Raw genomic sequence first — 21,211 nt, 5'->3', positions numbered from 1 at the left:
TCAAGACAAGTGAAAGACGGGCCTCAGTTGCCTTGCCACCCTCATGCACAAAAGAACAGCCGCCCCATCCCTGGGCATTGTGCCCAAAGTGATCTCAGGGCATCACATGAGCCACTGTGCCACCCTACCCCTGCTCTCCTTTCGGGGCCGGTGGGGGCAAGAGGGGAGTTAAGATCTTCACAAAGCCCTCATCTGGAGTTGCAGACATTTTTGCTGGGAGCTGCTTTTTAGGAAATTGCTAAATGTTGGCACTCTGCAGAAGGTTTTGTCAATAGACTCGTGGTTTACTCAGATGTGGTTTGTTGCTCTGGCTGAAAAATTGACATGCCAGGTCAGGGCAGCCAGAGGCAAGACGAGACTTTTATCCTTGCACAACACCTGGGCTTAATCCATCTCCCATATGAGATGCAACGATCATAGAATCATAGAGTTGGAATAGACCACAAGGGCCATCAAGTCCAACCCCCTGCCAAGCAGGAAACACCATCAGAGCACTCCTGACATATGGTTGTCAAGCCTCTGCTTAAAGACCTCCAAAGAAGAAGACTCCACCACACTCCTTGGCAGCAAATTCCACTGTCAAACAGCTCTTACTGTCAGGAAGTTCTTCCTAATGTTTAGGTGGAATCTTCTTTCTTGTAGTTTGGATCCATTGCTCCGTGTCCGCTTCTCTGGAGCAGCAGAAAACAACCTTTCTCGCTCCTCTATGTGACATCCTTTTATATATTTGAACATGGCTATCATATCACCCCTTAACCTCCTCTTCTCCAGGCTAAACATGCCTGGAGACAACTTCCCCAGACCCATAGAAACAGCTGGAGAGACCTAGTGGACTAGAGTCTTTAATATGCATTATGAGTATGTTCTAAGTTGTGGGTCCATTCTTAAGGAAATCAGCCCTGAGTGCTCACTGGAAGGACAGATCCTAAAGCTGAGGCTCCAATACTTTGGCCACCTCATGAGAAGAGAAGACTCCCTGGAAAAGACCCTGATGTTGGGAAAGATGGAGGGCACAAGGAGAAGGGGACAACAGAGGATGAGATGGTTGGACAGTGTTCTTGAAGCTACCAGCATGAGTCTGACCAAGTTGCGGGAGGCAGTGGAAGACAGGCGTGCCTGGCATGCTCTGGTCATGAAGAGTTGGACACGACTAAACGACTAAACAACAACAAAGTTGTGGTTCCAACTTTAAGCTGTGGTTACGTCTGCAAGAAATGACAGGCAAGCTGCTACTGCTTACATATTTTAGATTTAGATCAACACCTAGACAAACAAAACAGCAGCAGAAAGAAAAGTGCAAGTGCCCCGTGCTGGCAGTGGGGCCTGTTGAATGCCAGGTCTGTTACTGAGCGAGATTTTCAGAGGACCCAGCAAAACGCAGCAGGAGACAGCCGGGGTTACTTTGGAAGAGTTGCTGTTTTTCATTGACCCACTTTCTGACCATCAATGAGCAGGTGATGTGGCTGACCTGCTCGCAGTTAATGATCACCCCTGCCAAGGCCGCCAGGGCTCCCCTGCACATGACCTCACCAAGAAGACTTTGCATTATCAACAAAGAACCACGTGCCCATTGAGAGACAGATCCGCTGCCAAGGCGTAGCAAAGAGCAGGCGACAGACCAGACTGTTTCTCGCTCCTGGCATGTTGACTGTCACGGCAGACACAGCAGTGGCTGTGGGCTAAAGCTCAGGGCAGGCTGTGCAGGACGTCAGTGGAGATCTGGGGCTACGAACATGCTTGGTTGGTGGCCACGAGCGACAGGTGCCATTCACACTGGACTGGCGAGGCAACCCTCTGGGGAGGGAAACCTGCAGCTCTCCAGCAGTTGCTGGACTACATCTCCCATGATCGCTGACCATTGGTGATCCTGGCTTGGGATGTGGGGTCCAACCAGGGCCGGCCCACCCAAGAGACACGTTGAGGCAGTTGCCTCAGGGTGGCAGGCTCTCAGCAGCTGGGAGGAGTGACAGAACCGCCACCACCTCCTCCTCTACTGTGCATCTGCCACCCTCTGGGTGGGCAAACGGCAGAGGGTGGTGGGCAGGCACATGGCAGAGGTGGAGGAGGAGGCTGGGGCAGCATTTTCAGTTTTGCCTCTAGGAGCAAAACATCCTGGCTGGCCCAAACAACAGCTGGATAGCCAGCAGTTCCCCCATCCCTGCAGCAAAGAGGACAATGGGTCTTCAGTTGCATGCTCTGCATTGCCTTCCTTATGTTTCTTTAACTCACATCTCTGTGGCAAATGTCACTGTAATCAGCTGTCCTTAAATTGGAAGTGGGTGGCTCTTGAAAGGTCACCTTTCTCCCCTCCTTGGATACCTCCAGATGCACCTGCACCAATGATTAGTGAAAGCTAATGGATGGACTGATCTCTCCATTGACTTGCAAGGGGGGAGGAGAGAAGAGGCTGTGCCCTCAAGCAAGGGCTGCTATAGAGAAGGATGAACACAGCTGCATCCATCCCACTGGGGACCCAATCAATGCCTGGTCACCTCTCCCTACCTGCCTGCTCAGCTTGTAAGATATCACCAAGCCTTGCACTCACAATAGCAAGCATATCGTTGCAACCCAAATGAACCAGAAATGTGTGTTTTAAAAACCTGAGTGTCTCAAGAAGCTGCAGCCTACACAATGCCACACTCTGCTTTTCCTGCCTTTGTGCACCATCAACATCCACCCACCCAGAGAGAGAGAGAGAGCTCTGAATGCCACCCAAACCACATTTGCACTGCGGCAATCTTTTGGCCAGCTCCAGAAACAAACCAGAGGCTTGGTCTCACATCAGGGATCAAAGCGATGTAACGTTGCACGTGCAAAAGGTTTTGCTGCAAGGACAGCATCACTTTATTGGAGGGGAGCATGTCAAGTTGGATGGAAACTCAGCTCCAGGCATATATACATCGTCCTTGATAGGAGCTCTTCAATCATCGAAAAACATCACAAGAAGATATGTCTGGAAACAAAGAGGGGGACCTGGCTCTGTCACTTTGCAACGTCAAGTCAGAACAGCCTCAAAAAGCTCCTTGAACAAGATTAGCTGGACACAGCACAGATCATCCAGTGGCAAGGCTGGTTACTGGTCAGCCTTCCTGGTAACCCAGCGCCCTCCCAAGATTTTGAACTCCAACTCCCATCAGCCCTAGCATCATATGGTCACGCCAGCTAAGGCTGATGGGAGTTGTAGTTCAAGATATCTGGAGGGCACCAGGTTGGAGGAAGGTTGGACGAACCACAAATGGGAACCTGCGTGGCTCAGCTATGGCGAAGAGAGACGCCAATACCTGGCACTTGAAGCAGCGCAAGACGAAACAGTTTGCAGCGAGGGGATGGTACAGCTGGGCCGGGTTTAAAAACAACAATGGAAGAATTTAAAAAAATGAAAAGCCCAAGAGCCCACTAAGGTCAAGTGTAGTTAATGCACTGGGTGGTGACGAGTCTGTGCTTTTGGCCAAGGCTACCAATAAGCTGCTTCCTCCAGAGTAGCATGGAGAGAAAGGGTTAGATGGGAAAGGTGGCTTCTTCCTGAAGCACAACAGGTGGTGGGATGGAGATAAAACAAAGTCCTGGGTTTAATTTCCATCTAAGAGAACCTAGAGTAAGTGGGGCAGGTGGGGAACAGAAAAGCTTCTGCTTGGTCCTGGGCTGCACACAGCATCCCTCAGTATAAGGCAGCTCCTTGTATTTCATGGAGCGATGAGCAACTCCACTCGCTCTGCTGTGCTGAAAGAGGCTTTGCCACAGCCCAGGCAAGCATCCCCCGGCCTGGTGCCCCTCATGTGGGCTGGTGTTGCCATCCAAAATATATGGAGAGCACCAGATGAGGAAGAAGCCTTCCCAGGGAGCAGAGTGCAGCTTCAGGGAGTGATCAGTCCTGGATGCTTTCCATCTTATTTGCCAGGGTGAACCAGCTGGGGCAGAAGCGTTCCCCAGACGACTGGCCTGATGTGTTTCTGATGATATGGACACCCCTTTTGGGGAGCAGGTTGCAGAGCCCAGAGGGTAACCAGGACTAGCTGTGGCAAAGGAGTGAAAGAGCAAAGCGTCTAGGCCTGGGCAACTTTAGATACCTGCCAGGGGCATCAAAGAATCCCCCAAGGAGAAGCTGTTTGGGGAATTGGTGCACAAACCTCCCTCCTCCCGCCCTGCCCAGATGCAACAGTAAACTGGTTGGATGAAGCCAAAAGCCAGACTCCTCATGAAGGCCCATGGAATTTAGGGGAGAAATGAAAGGCAGTTCTGCCGGTCCCTCTCTGTGTCCTGGGTCTCACAGCTCAGCGCAGGGGTGTTGCCAGAATCAGCCCTGTGATACAAATGTGCAGAACAGGATTTGCACGTGGTGATTTATACAAATAAATTTTAAGCTGAACTTTTCAGGGAATGGAAGCCCAAACTTCTTGCTCTTGCTGTCAGGGCTTACTCTGAGCTCCCAGATACCGAACAGGATTTTCTGGGTCTGGTGCCCTCTATGTGGATTGGGTCACACACAAATTAGAATGGCGAGTGGGTCTGGGGTCTTGCCAGTACTGCACTAGGCAGTGTGTCCAGTTTCCCTATAAGCAAAGGTTTTTTTTAAAAAAAAAAGTTTATGCTTTAAAAGAAGTGGGGAGGGAAAGGGTGGGAGATCTAGGGCTTTAAAACAAGAAACAACCCACAGGGATTCAGCGCCCTGAGCCATCCACTAACATGCCAGGCTTAGGATTGGGTGGGCTGAAGGAATGCATGTCCTGAATGGAGGGGAGAAAAAAATCTGGTCCTTCAACAGTTTGTAGAAAGCCACGAACACCCAGAGGGTCCCACAGCCAGCAGGGCCGCTGATGCAACTCCTACTTCCTGCTCTCTTGCATCCAGGTCCACAATGGGGGCCACAGAGGTGTTTTCTCCAGCACCAGAAAGAGCACAAAGTGATGGTCCCTCATTCTCTCTCTCCGGCAGTTCCCAAGCCAAGCAGAGATGCAGCCCCCTCATCTTCTCTTGGCCACACCCAACGGCTGACAGGCTGTTGCATCACCAGGCAAGAGGTGGGGTCATCCTGGGGCTGCGCTGGGGCTCACCGCCAGCCTGCACGTCGCTGAAAGCGCGCTGCGGGGAGAGAAGGTGGAGGCATGAGAGGCAGCCCTGGGGGTTCCCCAAAGAGAAGACCAAGCGAAGAACACACAAGGGGGTGTCCAACAGGGAAGGCTTTCCCCTTTGGTGCAATGGCAAGCTTCTCTTAAACTCTACCGGAGGCCTGCCAGTCAAAATGGGACAACTCAGGGCTTCTGGCAAATCACATTGTAGCAAATTGCGACCCAAATGCTGGAAGCTGCCTTATACTGAATCAGACCTTTGGTCCCTCCAGCTCAGTATTGTCCACACTGACTGGCATCGGCACTTCAGGGTTCCAGGCAAGGACTCTCTCCCTGCCCTACCTGGCGATGCCATCGGGGATTGAACCTGGGACCTTCTGCTTGCAATACAAGTGCTCGACTGTGGGTCACTCCAGCTGTCCCAGCTGATGGGAATTGTTATTCTAAACATCTGGAGGGCCCCAGTTTGGCAAAGGATGCCCTTCTCCAAGACTGTCCTGTCCTCTGGGGTTTCTTAACTCTTGAGGTTTCACATGCAGAGCCAACTATTCGCTCCAACCAGCAGAAACCCCCCTCACCACCTGCATGCGATGAAATTTCCTGGTACACATATCTTTTTAATGATTGTTAAGTGCTTCTGTCTTTCTTCATTTCAGGTTGTATGACGTGCGTCCAACATTAATTTCAGTGGGTCTGAATAACAATAATAGACATGACGCACTTAGGTCCTTTAATTTCAAAAGGCCTACTCTCTGAGTAGAACTAACACTGGTGTAAGAAGACACCGTTTCCCCTTCTGCCCTATATTTGTCGCAAGCAGTGCTGTTTCTGTTCTGCTGCAGTCAACCTTCTGCCCAAAGTGACATTATCCATCTCACAGTCCACTGCAGTGAAACTGCGCAACTTAGTTTACAAAATTAATTATGTAAGTTATGTTACCATTGTTCTCCCATCCCATTCATTTTGGTACAAGAAAACAATGCAAAGGGCGGTGCGGTGAATGCAATGAACTGGGTCGCTTGCAACAACAACAGTGAATCCCAATCATATAATCCCAATCATATCTGCTGCTTCAACTTCTGTTCTAGGCATGGGACAACTAAGCAAACCTCAGCCATTTCCACTCCCGTTTCACTCTTTGTCTGAATTTTCCACCCTCCCTAGTTGGATGCATTTTTATGGTATTATGAGCAGTACTGACCAGGCCAGTGGCCACAAAAGGTATCACGGAAATAATGCATTAAAAAAAAAATTGTATTATTTGTAAGTTGGAAACAAACCTCAAACTTGCTCATGAATTCAGCGAAAATGCCGAAGAATGCTTCAGAGGTTGTGACTTTGGAGTCCTCCCCGAAGAAAGACAAAACTTTGCCAAACTCATCCATGGCTCTGTGTTGCAGGTCACTCAGGGACTGGATGGTGGGATGAGCACTTTCCAGGAAAGCCTTGAGGAGGATGGCTAAGGAGGATAAACTCTGCCACTGTCTCTGCGTACCTGGGCTGCCAGTACTTAAGAGGAGAACCACTGAACAGACTCCAAGCAGCCCCCCACTCCATTTATCCCAATTATGAGATAAAGAAAACAAACCCACAGCCATTTTATGCACAGGGATACACATGGGAGCCCAGAAGTGTTGCTAAGCACTAAAAAGGTTCATTCCATAAAACTAGCATAAAATTATCAAATGCCAATTTATATGAACAGGTGCAAATTTAGGCTTTTAAATGTCACAGGCAGCAGAAGCCACCTAATTCCCCATCCAAATCACACTCACTCATTTCCTTGGTTAATTTGCACTCCACCCTAAATCACTCCAGATTAGCTCCTCTTTAAATATTTCTCCCCCCACTTATTACTTCCAAATTGTCTCCAGATAACATCATTTCAGACTAATGTATTCACTCAAATTGATATCCTACCTAGGTATCAAGAGCACCTCCAATTAAAATTCCCCCAAATTCAGAAATGCTTGGGGACAATAGTGAAAAGGTTTTTTTTGGGGGGGGGGTCCATGCCCCAGGGGGGCTCCTGCTAACAAAGCTCCTGCAGGCGCCAAATCAATATGAATACAAAGGGTCTGTTCAGTGTCACTATTTTGCAGGAGGAATTTGAGTGCATAACATAGACTTGGGTTTGTGCAATTAAAGAGGATTGAATTGCTCTGTCTCTGCAGCACAACAAATCCACTTTGAAACTGAATCCAGCATTTTGCACCTCGGGAAGTGACAGAGAAATGTGTTGGAAAATGTGAGATAAACAAATGGTTCATGGGAAGACACCCTGCAAGCACATCAGGATGGAAGCAGAGCAGAGCCTTGCGGGCTGACGTGGCCCTTGGCAGGCGACTCCTCCTGATGCTGGCTGTGCGGCCATTCAGCAAGGAGACCAGGAACGTGGCAGCAAGGGCACAGAGACCCCCAGTGGCAGGCAGGGCAGAACGGGGATCCCTGTGTGTGCCCAAGGCTATAGCGCCCCTGCAACCCCCACACACTGCACTACACCCCTGGGCTGGAGAGGATGTCCGCAGCGCACTGGCCTTTTCAACCAAAGGATACATCCATCACTGTCACAAACCTGTCCTCTGGGGAATCCCCCATGTTCTGGCAGGCAACCTCAATCTCAGCAATGGTGGTGTGCAGGTCGTGGAGGTCAGCCATTAATGTTCTCTGGTTCACTGCGGAAGAAAAAGCAGTAGAGACAAGAGGATTCTGACAGATATGTCCCCTTCTTTCCTTTTTTAAAAAATATTTTTATTAAGTTTTACATAACAAATTTAAATTAAATTCAAGCACACATTCACCTCTTCATTTAGAATTCTCTGCATCCTTTGACATCCCTCGGCACTTCCATGGGTACCATTATCAAACCTTTTTTTTTCCTACTGCTTATCTTATTTTCTCTAATTTGTTTAAAAAATTACAAGCATTACTCAAATCCTACCAAAGTTTTTAGTTGTTTACAATGTTCTCTTAAATACATTATAAATTTTCCCCATTCCTTCCTGAAATTCTTCTCTTCCTGGTTTCTGATTTCCTTCTTTCCTATGACTAGTTCACCACTAGAAAGTGTGCGATGGGGAAAACAAACTAAGCTGGAAATGAGTAAACCATGGGCTTTTTGGCTGGTTGGTTCATAAAAGATATTTGTATACCACTGTGTCATAAAAAATATATATCAAAGTGGTTTATAGCGTTAAAAACACGGAACCACACCATTAAAAAGTTAAAAACTTATATCCACTAACCATCATGGAAAGATGTATTCTTAATTGCTTGCATAGGCCTGGCAGAATAGAAAAGTTATCAGCAAGCATTTAAAAGCTGGCACAGAAGGCACCTGCTGAATTTCTAGTGGCAGAGCATTCCACCGGACTGGGCTGTGTCATGTGACAAAGACACATGAGAGCAGAAGCAGCAAAGCATGCCTCAAGTGGCTTAGTTTCTATGTTGCATGAGCCTTGCCAACCTACGGAATGACGGCCAATGCTCTTACAAATTATCTCACTGATCGAGCTGGGATAGAAGGGTTCAGGCGATCCCTAAGGCATCCAATGTAGTGCAAATCAGCATAAGGTTTTAAGCTTGTGCAATGGAACTCCCCCACCCAGTGGTGTAGCGTGGGTTGTCAGCACCCGGGGCAAGGCAAGTAATTTGTGCCCCCTAATCCGTGGATTTGCACCCCCTAACCCGTGAATTTGCGCCCCCTAACCCCAGATGTTGCGGCCGGTGCGGCCGGCCCCCCCTGCACCCCCCACGCTATGCCACTGCCCCCACCCCATCTCCCCGCTCCCCAAATCTGCGCGAGAGTGCAGGAAACCCCAGGACAGATTTAGGGAGGCGAGTTCCATTGCACAAGTTTAAATCCTTGTGCCAATAGAAGGATTTAGCTGGCTATTTCCCAAAGCCTCTCCCAGCCACTCCGCCCCACTCCCCGAAACTGTCCCTGAGGCAACTCACAGAGGCTCATCTAGGGGGAAAGGAGAGCCTTCCTCACTAATCCCCCAGCTCAAGTCTATGGGAAACAATGAAACTGGAAGCTTAACCTGGCAGGAGGAAGCTTTCAAGATGCCTGGGGAAAGCCCTTTGCTGAACCAAACTTATTACTGAATAGGCATGATCCATTTCTTCTGTAAATAATTGGCTTTTTGCATTTTTAAAAAAAGGAATGATGAAGGGATTAAAAAGCTGTGTGGAACCTCTGTTTAATTCCAGCTAAGTGCAGGAAAGCAAGGAATAAAAGAGTCTAGCGTGGAACCCCTCGTGGGAAGGGCTGTAGATCAGTGGTTAGAGAATCTGCCCCAGGTTCCATCTTCAATGGCATCTCGGGGATGGGGGTGTTCTGGGAGGGCCCCTGTCTGAAACCCTGGAAAGCTCCTGCTTCCAGTCAGTGTCAACAATATTGCACCAGTTGGACTAAGGGCCTGGCTCAGGAATAGGCATTTTTCTATGGACCAAAATAAGGGCTAGGCAGCCTTCCTGCAACCTGATGCCCCCCAGATGTTTTGGTCTATAACCTCCGTGAGTCCCAGGATGGCACAGCTGGCTGGAGCTGATGGGAGTTGTCGTCTAAACCATCTGCAGAGCCCCTGTTTCCTAGGTACTCCATCCTCATCCGTTTTACCTTTGGCAGCATGTGGCACGGTGGGCAGGTCCTTGGCAAAGCCCAGGAGTTCTGGGAAATGTTGGCTAAGGGATTTGGCAAGAATGTGCAGGAAGGTGGATTTTCCATCGACAGTCTTGGTGGTATTCAGCTGGAACAAAGCAAAGGGAAGGTGGAGGGTTGGAAGTGAAGGCTGCCAGTGGAACTTTAGGCCACAAGCAGCTCAGCCTGAGAATGTAGCTGACTCGGCGCAGGCATTTGCCACTGCATCAAAGTTTCTGGTCCACATGGGTGCAAAAGAATCATAGAACTAAAGCTGGAAGTGACCCAGAGGGTCATCTAGTCAAACCTCAGGGCAAGCAGGAATAAAAGGACAGGGCAGTTCCTGCCCCTTTGTTTTGCTGGTGAATTGCACTGTGGTAATAATCTGCAACTATTTAATGAGCTGATTGTGATTTAAATGTGAAATGTTCTAAGGTCCAGCAGTTCTCAACCTGTGGGTCCCCAGATGTTGTTGGACTACAACTCCCATCATCCCTGAGCTCTGCCCTTGCTAGCTAGGGGTGATGGGAGTTGTAGTTCAACAACATCTGGGGACCCACAGGTTGAGAAAGGCTGTGGGTTTGTCTTTCCTTTTTGTTCTGAACCACACTGAGTTCCCTATTGGGAAGAAGGGCGGGATATACATTTCACAAGCAATTGTTGCGCAGAGGTTGATGATTTCAGCAGATGAAACTTGCAAGGCAGGCTAGACCAGGGGAAATCCCTAGTCCTTCACAGCTATTAAATGGGCACAAGCACCACCCTCTTCCCCATCTGGACTTCTGGTTGACGACTGTAGCAGAGAGTATCTTGAAAGCGAATATTTTGCCCACACAGAAGCCTGAGGTTTCTACAAATGCACTCATCTCTATCCATCCTCTGCCCAGGAAGCAAGAAGCATCACCCTGTTTGAGGACACATATCAGCTCAGGCAAAAGCACTTGAGCTGGTGAGAGGTGTGGCCTGGGGATGCGGGCCTGACAGGTAGGCCTGGAGGGCCGCATTTTGGCCCCCAGGTTCAGGGACCACCACTCATGCCATCAGCCAAGACAGAATGCCTCTCCCCTCGGAGGGCTCGTTGAATCACAAAACTGTCAAGTTGGAAGGGACCCAGCCCCTTGCAATTCAGGAATGCTGCTCCAACTCCACTTACCTCAGTGAGGAAGTTGATCTTAAAGCCGGTTGTTTTGTTGGTCTTTGGTTGCCCATGATTCAGGTAGTTGCCCATGGCCAGCACAAACTGCAAAGGGAATTTCTTGTGAGTAGCCAGTCAAAGGGGTCTCCTCTCTTCCCAACCCTGAAGTAGAACCTCCCACAAGATGGTGGCCTTCAAACACTTCAGACTGCAACTCCCAGCAACGCCAGCAACATAGAGTCATGCTGGCTGGGGCTGATGGGAGTTGTAGTCCAAACCACTGGGAGGAAATCAGGTTGGCAAAGGGTGGTCTACACAAGACCGAGGTCCAATTCTGCACAATGCATCTTCATTGTCTTCACAAGTTGGGACTGACTTCTGCTACACAAGGAGCTGAAAACACATCAGCTGCTCAGATCACCTTCCAGTCCACCCCCAGATAGATTTCCCTGCAGCACCAAACATGCTAAATCCCATCAGGAATTTGTTCAGGAGAAGCTGGTCACAGAATTGTAGGCTTGGAAGGGACCACAAGGGTCATCTCCTCCAACCTCCTGCAATGCAGGAATCTCAGCTGAAGACTCCCCGACAGGTGGTCATCCAACCTCTGCTTAGAAACTTCCAATGACCTTCCATGGTAGTTTGTTTGACTGTTGAATAGCTCTTGCTGTCCACCAGGGCAAGGTGGGGCAAAACCCTGCCATATTTTTTCTGCACCCAAGATCCACAGCTATGGTTCAGGAGTCCTATATGCATAAATTTCTTATAGAATTATACAACTGTAGAGTTGGAAGGCACATACGATGATCTAGTCCAACCCCCAGAGTCACAGATCCCCCAGAGTCCTTCCCATCCATTTCTCTTGGTAAAAGCAGAACTGGGAAATGACAGGTGCCTTTAGGTATTTGATGCTGACCTCTGGAAATAGGGAACCTCTAGCTGTTAAGTTTTTCTTCTCTGTTGCTTGGGGAAAGTGTCTTAGCTCAGTGATAGAGCATGTGCCTTGCATGAAGATTCTAGTTTCAATCCTTAGTATCTCAAAGGATGGCTGGCAAAGACTCCCTCTCCGAAACCCTGGAGAGCTGCTGCCAGTCAGTGCACACAGAACTGACCTAGATGAACCAGTGGGTCTGATTCAATATATGGCAGCTTTCCATTGGCTTTTGTCAAAGAACTGCTTAAGCGTACACTGAATTTTTTTGCAAAGGAGGAGAACATAAGAATAACCTGCTGGATCAGGACAATGGCCCACCTAGTCCAGGGGCCAATCAGATGCCTCTATGGGAAACCAGAAGCAGAACATGAGCACAAGTGCACTCTTGCTTCCCGAGGTTTCCAGCAACTTGCGTTCAGAAGCATCGCTGCGTCCAACAGTGGAGCCAGAGCAGAGCCATTAAAGCTAATAGCCATCGACAGCCCTCTCCTCTGTGAATTTGCCTAATCGTCTTTTAAACCCACCTAAATTGGTGGCCATCACTGCTTCCTGTGGAAGGGAGTTCCACAGTTTAACTGCAAGAAGAATGGCTTTTAAAAAAAATCTGTCCTGCATCTTCCAACATTCAGCTTCATCAGATGCTTACGAGTTCCAGTGTTAAGAGAGAGGGAGAACCACCTTTTCTCTCTCTGCTTTCTCCGGACCATGTGAAAAATTTTAAATTTCTATCACGTTGCCTCTTGCAGGATGTTGCCTCTTGAAGGAGCATCTCCAACCACATCGTTCAGCCCAGACACTGAGGTCCAGCTCCGAGGGCCTTCTGGCGGTTCCCTCACTGCGAGAAGTGAAGCTACAGGGAACCAGGCAGAGGGCCTTCTCGGTAGTGGCACCCACCCTGTGGAACGCTCTCCCATCAGATGTCAAGGAGATGAGTAACTATATAACCTTTAGAAGACCTATGAAGGCAGCCCTGCATGAGGAAGCTTTTCATGTGTAATGTTTCATTATGTTTTAATATATGTTGGAAGTCATCCAGAGTGGCTGGGGCAACCCAATCAGATGGGTGGGGTACAAATAATGAAACATTATTATTATAAAGCTAAGGAAGGCTGGGAAGAGACCCAGTAAAAAAAACCTCTGCCTCTGGTCACCTTCCATTCACTGCGCTGTTGCCCCAACACTCCCTGCATTTGTGTGAGCTTCTAACCCCTCCCTTGGGTCAAAGATGAGCTTTATGTCTCCAGGAGTCCCAAGGGCAGACCAAGACGGGGATGGGGCGAGAACCCAGTGCATGCCACGTCTTGAACATAACTTTTGGGTTAATCAACAGCCGGCTGAGGACGCTGTGCTGTTAACCAGGCGTGATTCGTGGCCTCATCAGTGGGTGTGAAGAATAGTTTGGGAACGCGCCAGGTCCTCTGGCCTCTTTTTCTCCCTTGGGGGGCCAACTACACACTACAGGTGAACGAACATGTGTGGCGAAGCCCCAGAGCCACTCACCCTGGAAGGAAATTAGCTTGGGAAATGAGGATTTGGAGAAGAGAAGATTGTTAGGAGCAGGGGTACTTCACCCCTTCTGATGGCCAGCAAATTGGGCAGCTTTAAATAAGGAACATTATTTAGTTATTTATTGCCCAGCCTTCACCCAAAGGTTCCAGAATGGGTTACACGTTGCAGCGTTAAAATACTATGTTAAAAACTTTAATGTACTGCACTATGTGGAAATGGCAAAGTTGACGGCAACATTAAGAGACTGAAATAATGAACTTTTTAGAGTAGAATGGGGACCTTTTGTGAACTACTTGAAAAAAATAAACCAGTCAAATGAAATCGTGGGCAGGATTCGAGATAGGAGCAGCAGAAGAAAAACGATAAATTGTATGAGACGGGTTTCTGTAATAGAGGAGAGTTTGCTATATAATGCAGTAGAAAAGGTCTTGAACAAAAACGCTGTGGTTTGGGTGGGAAGTCAAAACATGAAACAATGTAATTATTCCATTTGAAATTAATTTATATATAAAAAAGGAAATTCAATAAAAATATATTATAAAAACTCCATATTAAAAACAATTTGAAGCTACTTACAAACATAAAAATAAGGTGCATCCGACAAACATACGCCTCCCGGTGTCAAAAGCCAGGGTAAAGAGGCGCATCTTCAGCATTCTCCGAACACTGTATGATGAAGGTGCTAGGCACACCTTTGTGGGGAGGGAGTTTCACAACTTAAGGGGCCACCATAGAGAAGGCCCTGCCCCGGACTGCCACCACCTGAGCCTCTGAGAGTGGAGGAGGAACATTGGAAGCTGACACATACTTGGTCAGACCATGGTCCATCTAGCTTAGTATTGTCTGCACTGACTGGCAGTGGCTCGCCAGGGTCTCAGGTGGGAGATATTCCCCGCAGGTCCTACCTGGAGGTCTAGCTGGGGATTGAACCTGGGACCTTCTGTATGTGAAACAGCTGCTCTACCACTGAGCTACAGTCCTTCCTCTCACACATAAGATAGAGATTTTTATTTTAGAAAGTGGGCTGGGTGGAGAGGTGGGGAAGGAGAGTACAGGCTAGCCAAAGCTCTCCCTGGCTGCACCTGCATCCCAGCAAAGCTCAGCTGAAAAGAAAGGGGCATTTTGGACTGCACTTTTTTTCCATTCCCATGTCAAGGAGAGACTCCATCAGGCAAGGCCTCTTTCCACCTGCCTTGCTCCACCCTCTAGTCTCTGCTTCTCAATTTGTATTGTATTATTTCATGCACTGTGGCTTGCCGTTCTTTTATTGATTATAGTTTAGAAATTATTTATCGTAAATTTAAGGGCGAATTTCTGTAACTTTTATATGCTGATATTATTTTATACTACTCCAATGATTGTTGAATGTTACTTTTTTGATGTGGGTTGTTTGTTCTAATGTTATGTTTTATTATCACATTTTTGTATTGCATTAGATTGTTATAAGATGTACATTTTTTTGTTTCTTCAGCTTGTAAACAGCCTCGAGTATTGTAAGATAGAAAGACGGTATACAAATTAAAAATGTTGATGTTGTTATTGTTGTTGCAGTCCTTTGCAAAAAAAAAAAAGATGCACAATCGCTCCAGGATTGTGTTTCTGTTCCATTCCTTTGTCAGATTTCTCAAAAGAAGCACTGGAAAAACATGGGAGTACCATTCTGGAGTAATAAAGATGTCGGGTAAGAAGTGAGTTTGCCCGTTTGTATTCTAAATGCCCAGAGTTGTGAAGCCCTGCCACCCCTGGAACCAGGAGCAAGGGAGGGAAGGAGCCACCAAACTCTGGCTGAGTTTGGCTGAGAAGCGGCTGCCCCCTGGCGGTGCACACGAGCAACAAAACCACCTCTCCTGACCTCTAAGATCTTGGCCAGCTTCTTGCTGTTCTTCAGCTCCAGGGAGGCGTTGTAGATGCACTCGTAGCTGGCTGTGAGCTCCTCCATCTTCTCCGGCAGGGTGGTCTTGAAGTGGAGGCTGCGCAGGCGGGTCTTGTAGTCGGGTACCAAAAGCATCTGGAAGAGGAAGGAGGAAGGAAACAGGGAGGGGAGTCCCCACTTTATTCCACCATCTCTTTTCGCTACCACCAAAATTGCTGAGGTCTGGGCAGGGCAGGAAAAATTGCTTGGAGTGGGGGCTAGATCAGGCCCCTGAACCAAGAGCTAGCCGGCCCTTCTTTCAATTGACCCTCCCCACATCTGCTTTATAGACAAAGTGACAAGGGTGTTTAATAGAAACATATCTTGGTTATCTCAAAGCCAGCAAGGATGGGTGGATCTATCAATTTCAGTTACTCGTTTATCCAATCTTAAGTGTAGATTGCATTACATTAGTTTGCAGAAATCCTCATGAAAATTCATCTGCAAATTTATCCTAACATACATATTTTTGCAAGGCAGTTTTCCTTAATAGAGTGTGATTTTGTGTGTTATTTTCACTAACATACACATTTAATGTAGGCTTTACCATAGCAAATGTGTTTTAGTACACATTACTGGGCTGGAAAACTGGTCTGCAAAATTCAGAGAAGTATGAATTTTGCAGGATTGCTGTGCTTTGCTTTGTACAACAGTTTCAGAAAGTGTGACACAGGCCTTTTAACTGCAAACTGAATGGGATCCCCCTCCCAGTTCTTTGTCAGTGAGCTTCTCCAGACCTTAATGTCAGAAGGGAATAGATCCAGCTTGAAAAGCGTTTACGGGAGTCTCCAAATTGTTAGTAATTTGCAGTGTGCCAATTTGGCCAATTGAAGTGGATTAAAGCATTCTGCTGCCCTTGTGCAAGGAATCTACCTGGGGAAAATAGACTGACTTTTTGTGGTTAAGAAATAATGGGGAAGTGCATTGAAAAGTGTGGGACAAGCAAATGATTGACAGAAATACATAGAAACACCCCATAAGCAAATGAGCACGAATGTTCAATGTCATTTAACCTCCCCACAAACAATTAAGGATGAGTGATCAATAGAGATCAGGCATGGCCGAACCTCTGTACAACTTTTGCGCAAACAGATCAGGGTGAGTGCTCAGGAGCTTGTGTGTGCTTATGTCTCATGTGTGTGTGTGTGTTTTGAAGAACAGACAAATCTCACATGGTCTTTCAATGAACTACACACCTGACCTGAATCCATTCATGGCCTGGTGGGTCACAGCCCCCCTCCCCATGCAGCCAGACTGACGCTCTCCCTCCTCGCCATGACACTGAGCCAACTTCCCTGCCTTGTGTAGCACCTTGGTTTAGACAAGAGTCTCCGAAACTTGGGTCGCCAGCTGTTTTTGGACTACAACTCCCATCATCCCTAGCTAGCAGGACCAGTGATCAGGGGTGATGGGAACTGTAGTCCAAAAACAGGTGAAGAGCCAAGTTTGGGAAACCCTGGTTTAGACTAGTGGTTCACAAAGTGGACAGTAGTGCCCCCTGGGAGGGGCAAGGGGATTAGCTAGGGGGTTGCTAAGAGGCAAGGGGATGTCAGGGAGGTGCTGGAAGGGTAAATAGCTATCAGACTTTGAAAAGCTGGGTTCACTGGATCAATCTCATCCACTTTGTGGCATTAATTAAACAAAATAGTTTGAACTGGATTTTGAATGCACGTGCATTTGTTTGTTGCTGTTCTGAATGTTATTGTGTTGTTACCTTCCTTAGTGGGTCATGCAAACTGCTATTCTGAAGACTGCTTTTTATAGGGTAGATGGCACTGGGGATGCATTTATGGGACCAAGGGGGCCTGAAAAGATTCAGGAACCACTAGCTTAGACTCACCTGCAGCACAAACTGGTCCGGCTCGCTGAGTTTGCTGAGGCTGCCCTGGTAATTGTGGTACTGCTCCACTTCCTCTGCGTCAGGCGCATAGAGCAGCAGCTGCTTGATGTGAGAAGCCTCCAGGCGGTCGCTCTCCATGGTCAAGAGGATTTGGCGCAGCTCGATGTGGGAGAGCTTGAGGTGGGCAATTAAGATGGCTGGGCAGAGAAGAAGAGCGGGGTGGGCGCCCTGCCAAGGATTTCTAACCCAGAACCGACAGGGCCAGAGCACAAGTGCACCCATTGAAAAGACAGGCAAATCTGCCCATCTCAGGTTCTCATTTTCTTCCCTGTCTTGTCCATTCCACCCCCCTCCCCATTTTCACACCAGGATTCCGGGGTGTTAGTCCTACTCAGAGTAGGCCCACTGAAGTTAGTAGGCCTGGCTAACTGAGACTCATTCATTTCAATGGGTCTACTTTGTGTAGGACTTAGAGGCCATGCTTTATTTTATATTTGTAAGTCTGCATGAAAATACTTATGCATGCTGAAGTTTCAGGAAATATGCACGTTTTTGCGTGCAATTTCCCCATATGCAGTCCGTTTTGGTTATTTTCACGAATATATGCATTTTTGTGCTCCCTTTACCCTAACAGGCACAGTATATATTTGGTTGGCAAAGTGCATTGCAAAATTCAAGCAAGGGAGAACTGCATTGTGCATGCTGCTTCGGTTCAGGAACCATGAATTAGGTTGGTTCCCTTTAAAAACACAATCTGCGCACATTTCTTCCACACCTTTAATGTTCCCCAACCCACAAGGGGAGCACCAGAAGGCCTTGCAGTGCTTCAGGGGATTGGCACCCCTAAAAATATCACAGTCTCCAGCCCCACCCTGAGTCCTGCCAAAAGAGACCCCAACCAGTATTGGCTCAGACATCTCTCTCTCTCTCGTTTACCTGCCTGCCTCTCGGCCCCTGGACCTGCTGCGTCCTTCACCAGGCGCTACTTACATGTGTTATATGCCTTTTTGTGTGACAGAATCTCAACCACATCTTTCTTTTTCAAGGACTCTGGCAGGGGGCTCGGCTCTGGAAGAGAAACTGAAAGATTTAATCAGAGATAAGGACAGGGGTCGGAGGGATTCGGGAGAAGAGAGAGAAAAAAGAAGCAGATGGGATGGAAACAAACGGAGCTTGCAGGGCTGGAAGTTTGCATGCTGGGTGGGGGTTCCTTGAGCGCCGTCCTGAGCTTGCCCACCCCCGGCTGAAGAAAGAAGGACACTCGGCTGCAAAAGGCAAGACAAGACGTCAGATACACAGGAAATCCCAGACTCCGGTCCTATCATGGCTCACCCACTCTTTGTCCTATTTCTCCACCTGGGGTTCTCACGTGCAGTGCTTCTTCCTCAAGAGAGTCCCCTCGGCTTCTCTCATTTGCCTGCCAAGCCTCTTCGCCTTTGCTGTACCCCCACTAGCCCCCTGCTCCTTAGCAGAGAGGTGAAGGTAAAGGTAAAGGGACCCCTGACCTTAGGGTCCAGTTGCAAACGACTCTGGGGTTGCGGCGCTCATCTCGCTTTATTGGCTGAGGGAGCCGGCGTACAGCTTCCGGGTCATGTGACCAGCATAACTAAGCCGCTTCTGGTGAACCAGAGCAGCGCACGGAAACACCGCTTAGCTTCCCGCCAGAGCAGTACCAATTTATCTACTTGCACTTTGACGTGCTTTCGAACTGCTAGGTGGGCAGGATCTGGGACCGAGCAATGGGAGCTCACCCCGTCACGGGGATTTGAACTGCCGACCTTCTGATCGGCAAGCCCTCTGTGGCCCTAGGCTCTGTGGATTCTGCCTTTTCCACGGTTGCCACCCTCACATCTTCTCAATCTATGACTCAAGGACATGAAGGTGGGCTTGGCCTGGCAGCCCACCCAAAAGGGGAGGATGCACAAGACACAAGGATGATGGGACAGAGAAAACAAAGGGAGCCCCCGCCCATTGAAACACAGAGGGAAGACAATCCCCTTAAAGAGACAACCACCCCCTTGGAGAGAAGACAATGGCAAGGAGATGGTCATGCTTCTCCCATGTCAACAGCCAAAGGGGATTGGGCAGCAACAGAGTCTGACAAGGGTTCACAAGCAGCCATTGTGCAAATTGTGCACCCATCTCAGGACCATGGAGGGGACTCTGGCAAGATCCCCAAGACGAGATTGGCTCGGCTCTTGTTTCTCTCCCTCCATCCCCCCACCTGCATCTGGCAGATGAGGGCTGCCAGTGCTTGCAGAGAGAGAGACAGACAGACAGACAGATGGAGGACTCACTCGCTGGCTTCTGGGTTCCAAAATGCAACTCCAGGTTGAGGTATTTGACCATGTCGCTCAGTTTGTCGTAGTCCGAGTCCTCCCCGAGCTGCGCAAGGAAAAGGCGTGGTCAAGGATTCCAGAGGCCAAGAGCAGAGGGTAAACATGCTCTTTCTTCCACATCAGAAGCATGCAAGAGGGACTTGGGTGGTGCTCAAGCAGGCCTTTATCTGGCAATTTGGGGTCAACCACTGGGACACACACACACACACACACACACCTCCCCTGCAGAGAGGGACTGAAAGCAACATCATACTTGGTCTGGAAGTGGCTGGAGAGAGCAGCCTCCCAGACAGACTTCCCTTGGGTTTAATACAGTGATTTGTTATCTGCAATGTTCATCTGTCTCTTGCAGACCACAAGGACAGCTCCAGCCTCTTGCTATATATTTGGGGCTCTTCTTCACAGCTAGAAATGTGGAGGTCTGTGCCCCACAAAAGTAAACAAACAAACACCGCCCACAAAGTACTCCTGTGGCCCGCTTGATATGAAAAGTTGGAACGCCCTGCATTTTCCCGCACATTACTCAGCTGGAAAATTGGATCGCAACATTCAGAGATGAGCAAAGCTCAAAGGATGGTTGTGGTTCGGTCTGTCTATTATTTCAGGGAGTGGAAACCGAGTGGGTGGACGTGGCGGGGGTGGGGAGATGTGCCTTTAGATGCGAACTGAATGGAGCTTCCTCAACATTACCTGTCCCCAGATGGTGCCTTCGGAATTCTCCACCTGCTCCCAGCGCAGCCGCTTGACGCTCATGTGCTTGGACTCGTTCCTGCGCTGAATGATGCCCTGAGTCACCGGAGGAAGAACACAGGGGACCGGAGGGGGCAGGGGAGGGGGAGGGGGTGGAGGGGCTTGCTGAGAGTGGCTGTCTGGGGGCTTGGGGTGGGGGGCGGAGGAGGAGGGAAAGGAGGAGGAGGAGGGAGTCTTCTTCACGGCCTCCGTGCTCCGGTGCTCCTCTTTGGGCTCGTGGGAGTGCAGCGGAGGCGGGAGTGGGGGTGGGCTGATGGGGGGCGGAGGGATGTGATCGGACAAGGTGGAGTAGGTCAAGGAGCTGCCTTCGCTGCTGCTCAGGTACTCGCTGGCGCTGCTCATGTCGTTGGTGACGTAGCTGCCCTGGTCGTCGTGGAAACTCATCTGGGGAGAGAAAGATGAGAGATTAGATGGCTAAAGCACTGTGGAACTCCCTGCCAGTGGACGTCAGGCAGGCACCCTCGCTGTTCACCTTTTGGGCACCTTTTGAAAACACTACAGTGGTACCTCGGGTTACATACGCTTCAGGTTACAGACTCCGCTAACCCAGAAATAGTACCTCGGGTTAAGAACTTTGCTTCAGGTTTAGAACAGAAATCGTGCTCCGGCGGCGCGGCGGCAGCAGGAGGCCCCATTAGCTAAAGCGGTGCTTCAGGTTAAGAACAGTTTCAGGTTAAGAACGAACCTCTGGAACTAATTAAGTACTTAGCCCAAGGTACCACTGTAGTGTTTAGACAAGCCTACCCAGAGGTAGAGAATGCTGGTGTGTGCTTTAATCTGCTTTCAGTTTATTGTTGATTTTGTCCTCTGAGTGTTTTACAGAGTTGTTCTTGCTGATGATTTCATTGTTTCGTTCTCCATGTGAACTGCTTTGAGGGTGTGTGGTTTTTTTTATAAAAAAACCAAACCAATCAAACAGTGTATAAATTCTAGGCAATAAATAAATAGATGGGTCATCTCATGAGGCAGCTTGGGAGCACCATAAGATGCCTTTCCCAAGAGGGGTTCTGGGATGCAAAAGGATGCCATTGGCATTGTTAAGGGATGGCCCAGGGGGACAGAGGCCAACACCATTTGTACTGGG

The 21,211-nt window shown here is 48.7% G+C and overlaps 1 protein-coding gene across 5 annotated transcripts in view; it reads right to left on the bottom strand.

The window, feature by feature from the left end:
• Nucleotides 1-2,815: 2,815 nt before the first annotated feature.
• GRID2IP (Grid2 interacting protein) overlaps nt 2,816-21,211 on the bottom strand; it is a 61,242-nt gene continuing 42,846 nt past the window's right edge. For 3 of the 5 annotated variants that reach the window (XM_083473952.1, XM_083473950.1, XM_083473953.1), the window contains 10 exons: nt 20,068-20,511; nt 19,336-19,423; nt 18,029-18,118; nt 17,039-17,235; nt 15,139-15,294; nt 10,862-10,948; nt 9,688-9,817; nt 7,623-7,741; nt 6,347-6,511; nt 2,816-5,079 (listed from right to left, as the gene is read on the bottom strand). In XM_083473952.1, coding sequence (XP_083330078.1) covers nt 5,005-5,079; nt 6,347-6,511; nt 7,623-7,741; nt 9,688-9,817; nt 10,862-10,948; nt 15,139-15,294; nt 17,039-17,235; nt 18,029-18,118; nt 19,336-19,423; nt 20,068-20,511 — 1,551 coding nt within the window. In that variant the 3' untranslated portion in view covers nt 2,816-5,004. The remainder of the gene's footprint in view (nt 5,080-6,346; nt 6,512-7,622; nt 7,742-9,687; nt 9,818-10,861; nt 10,949-15,138; nt 15,295-17,038; nt 17,236-18,028; nt 18,119-19,335; nt 19,424-20,067; nt 20,512-21,211) is intronic. The other 2 variants (XR_014518884.1, XM_083473951.1) reach the window with 2 other exon arrangements.

This window comes from Podarcis liolepis (genome assembly GCF_965112155.1).
Source record: "Podarcis liolepis genome assembly, chromosome: 14".
Classification (NCBI taxonomy): Eukaryota; Metazoa; Chordata; class Lepidosauria; order Squamata; family Lacertidae; genus Podarcis; species Podarcis liolepis.
This window is presented reverse-complemented; position numbering and strand designations above follow the sequence as displayed.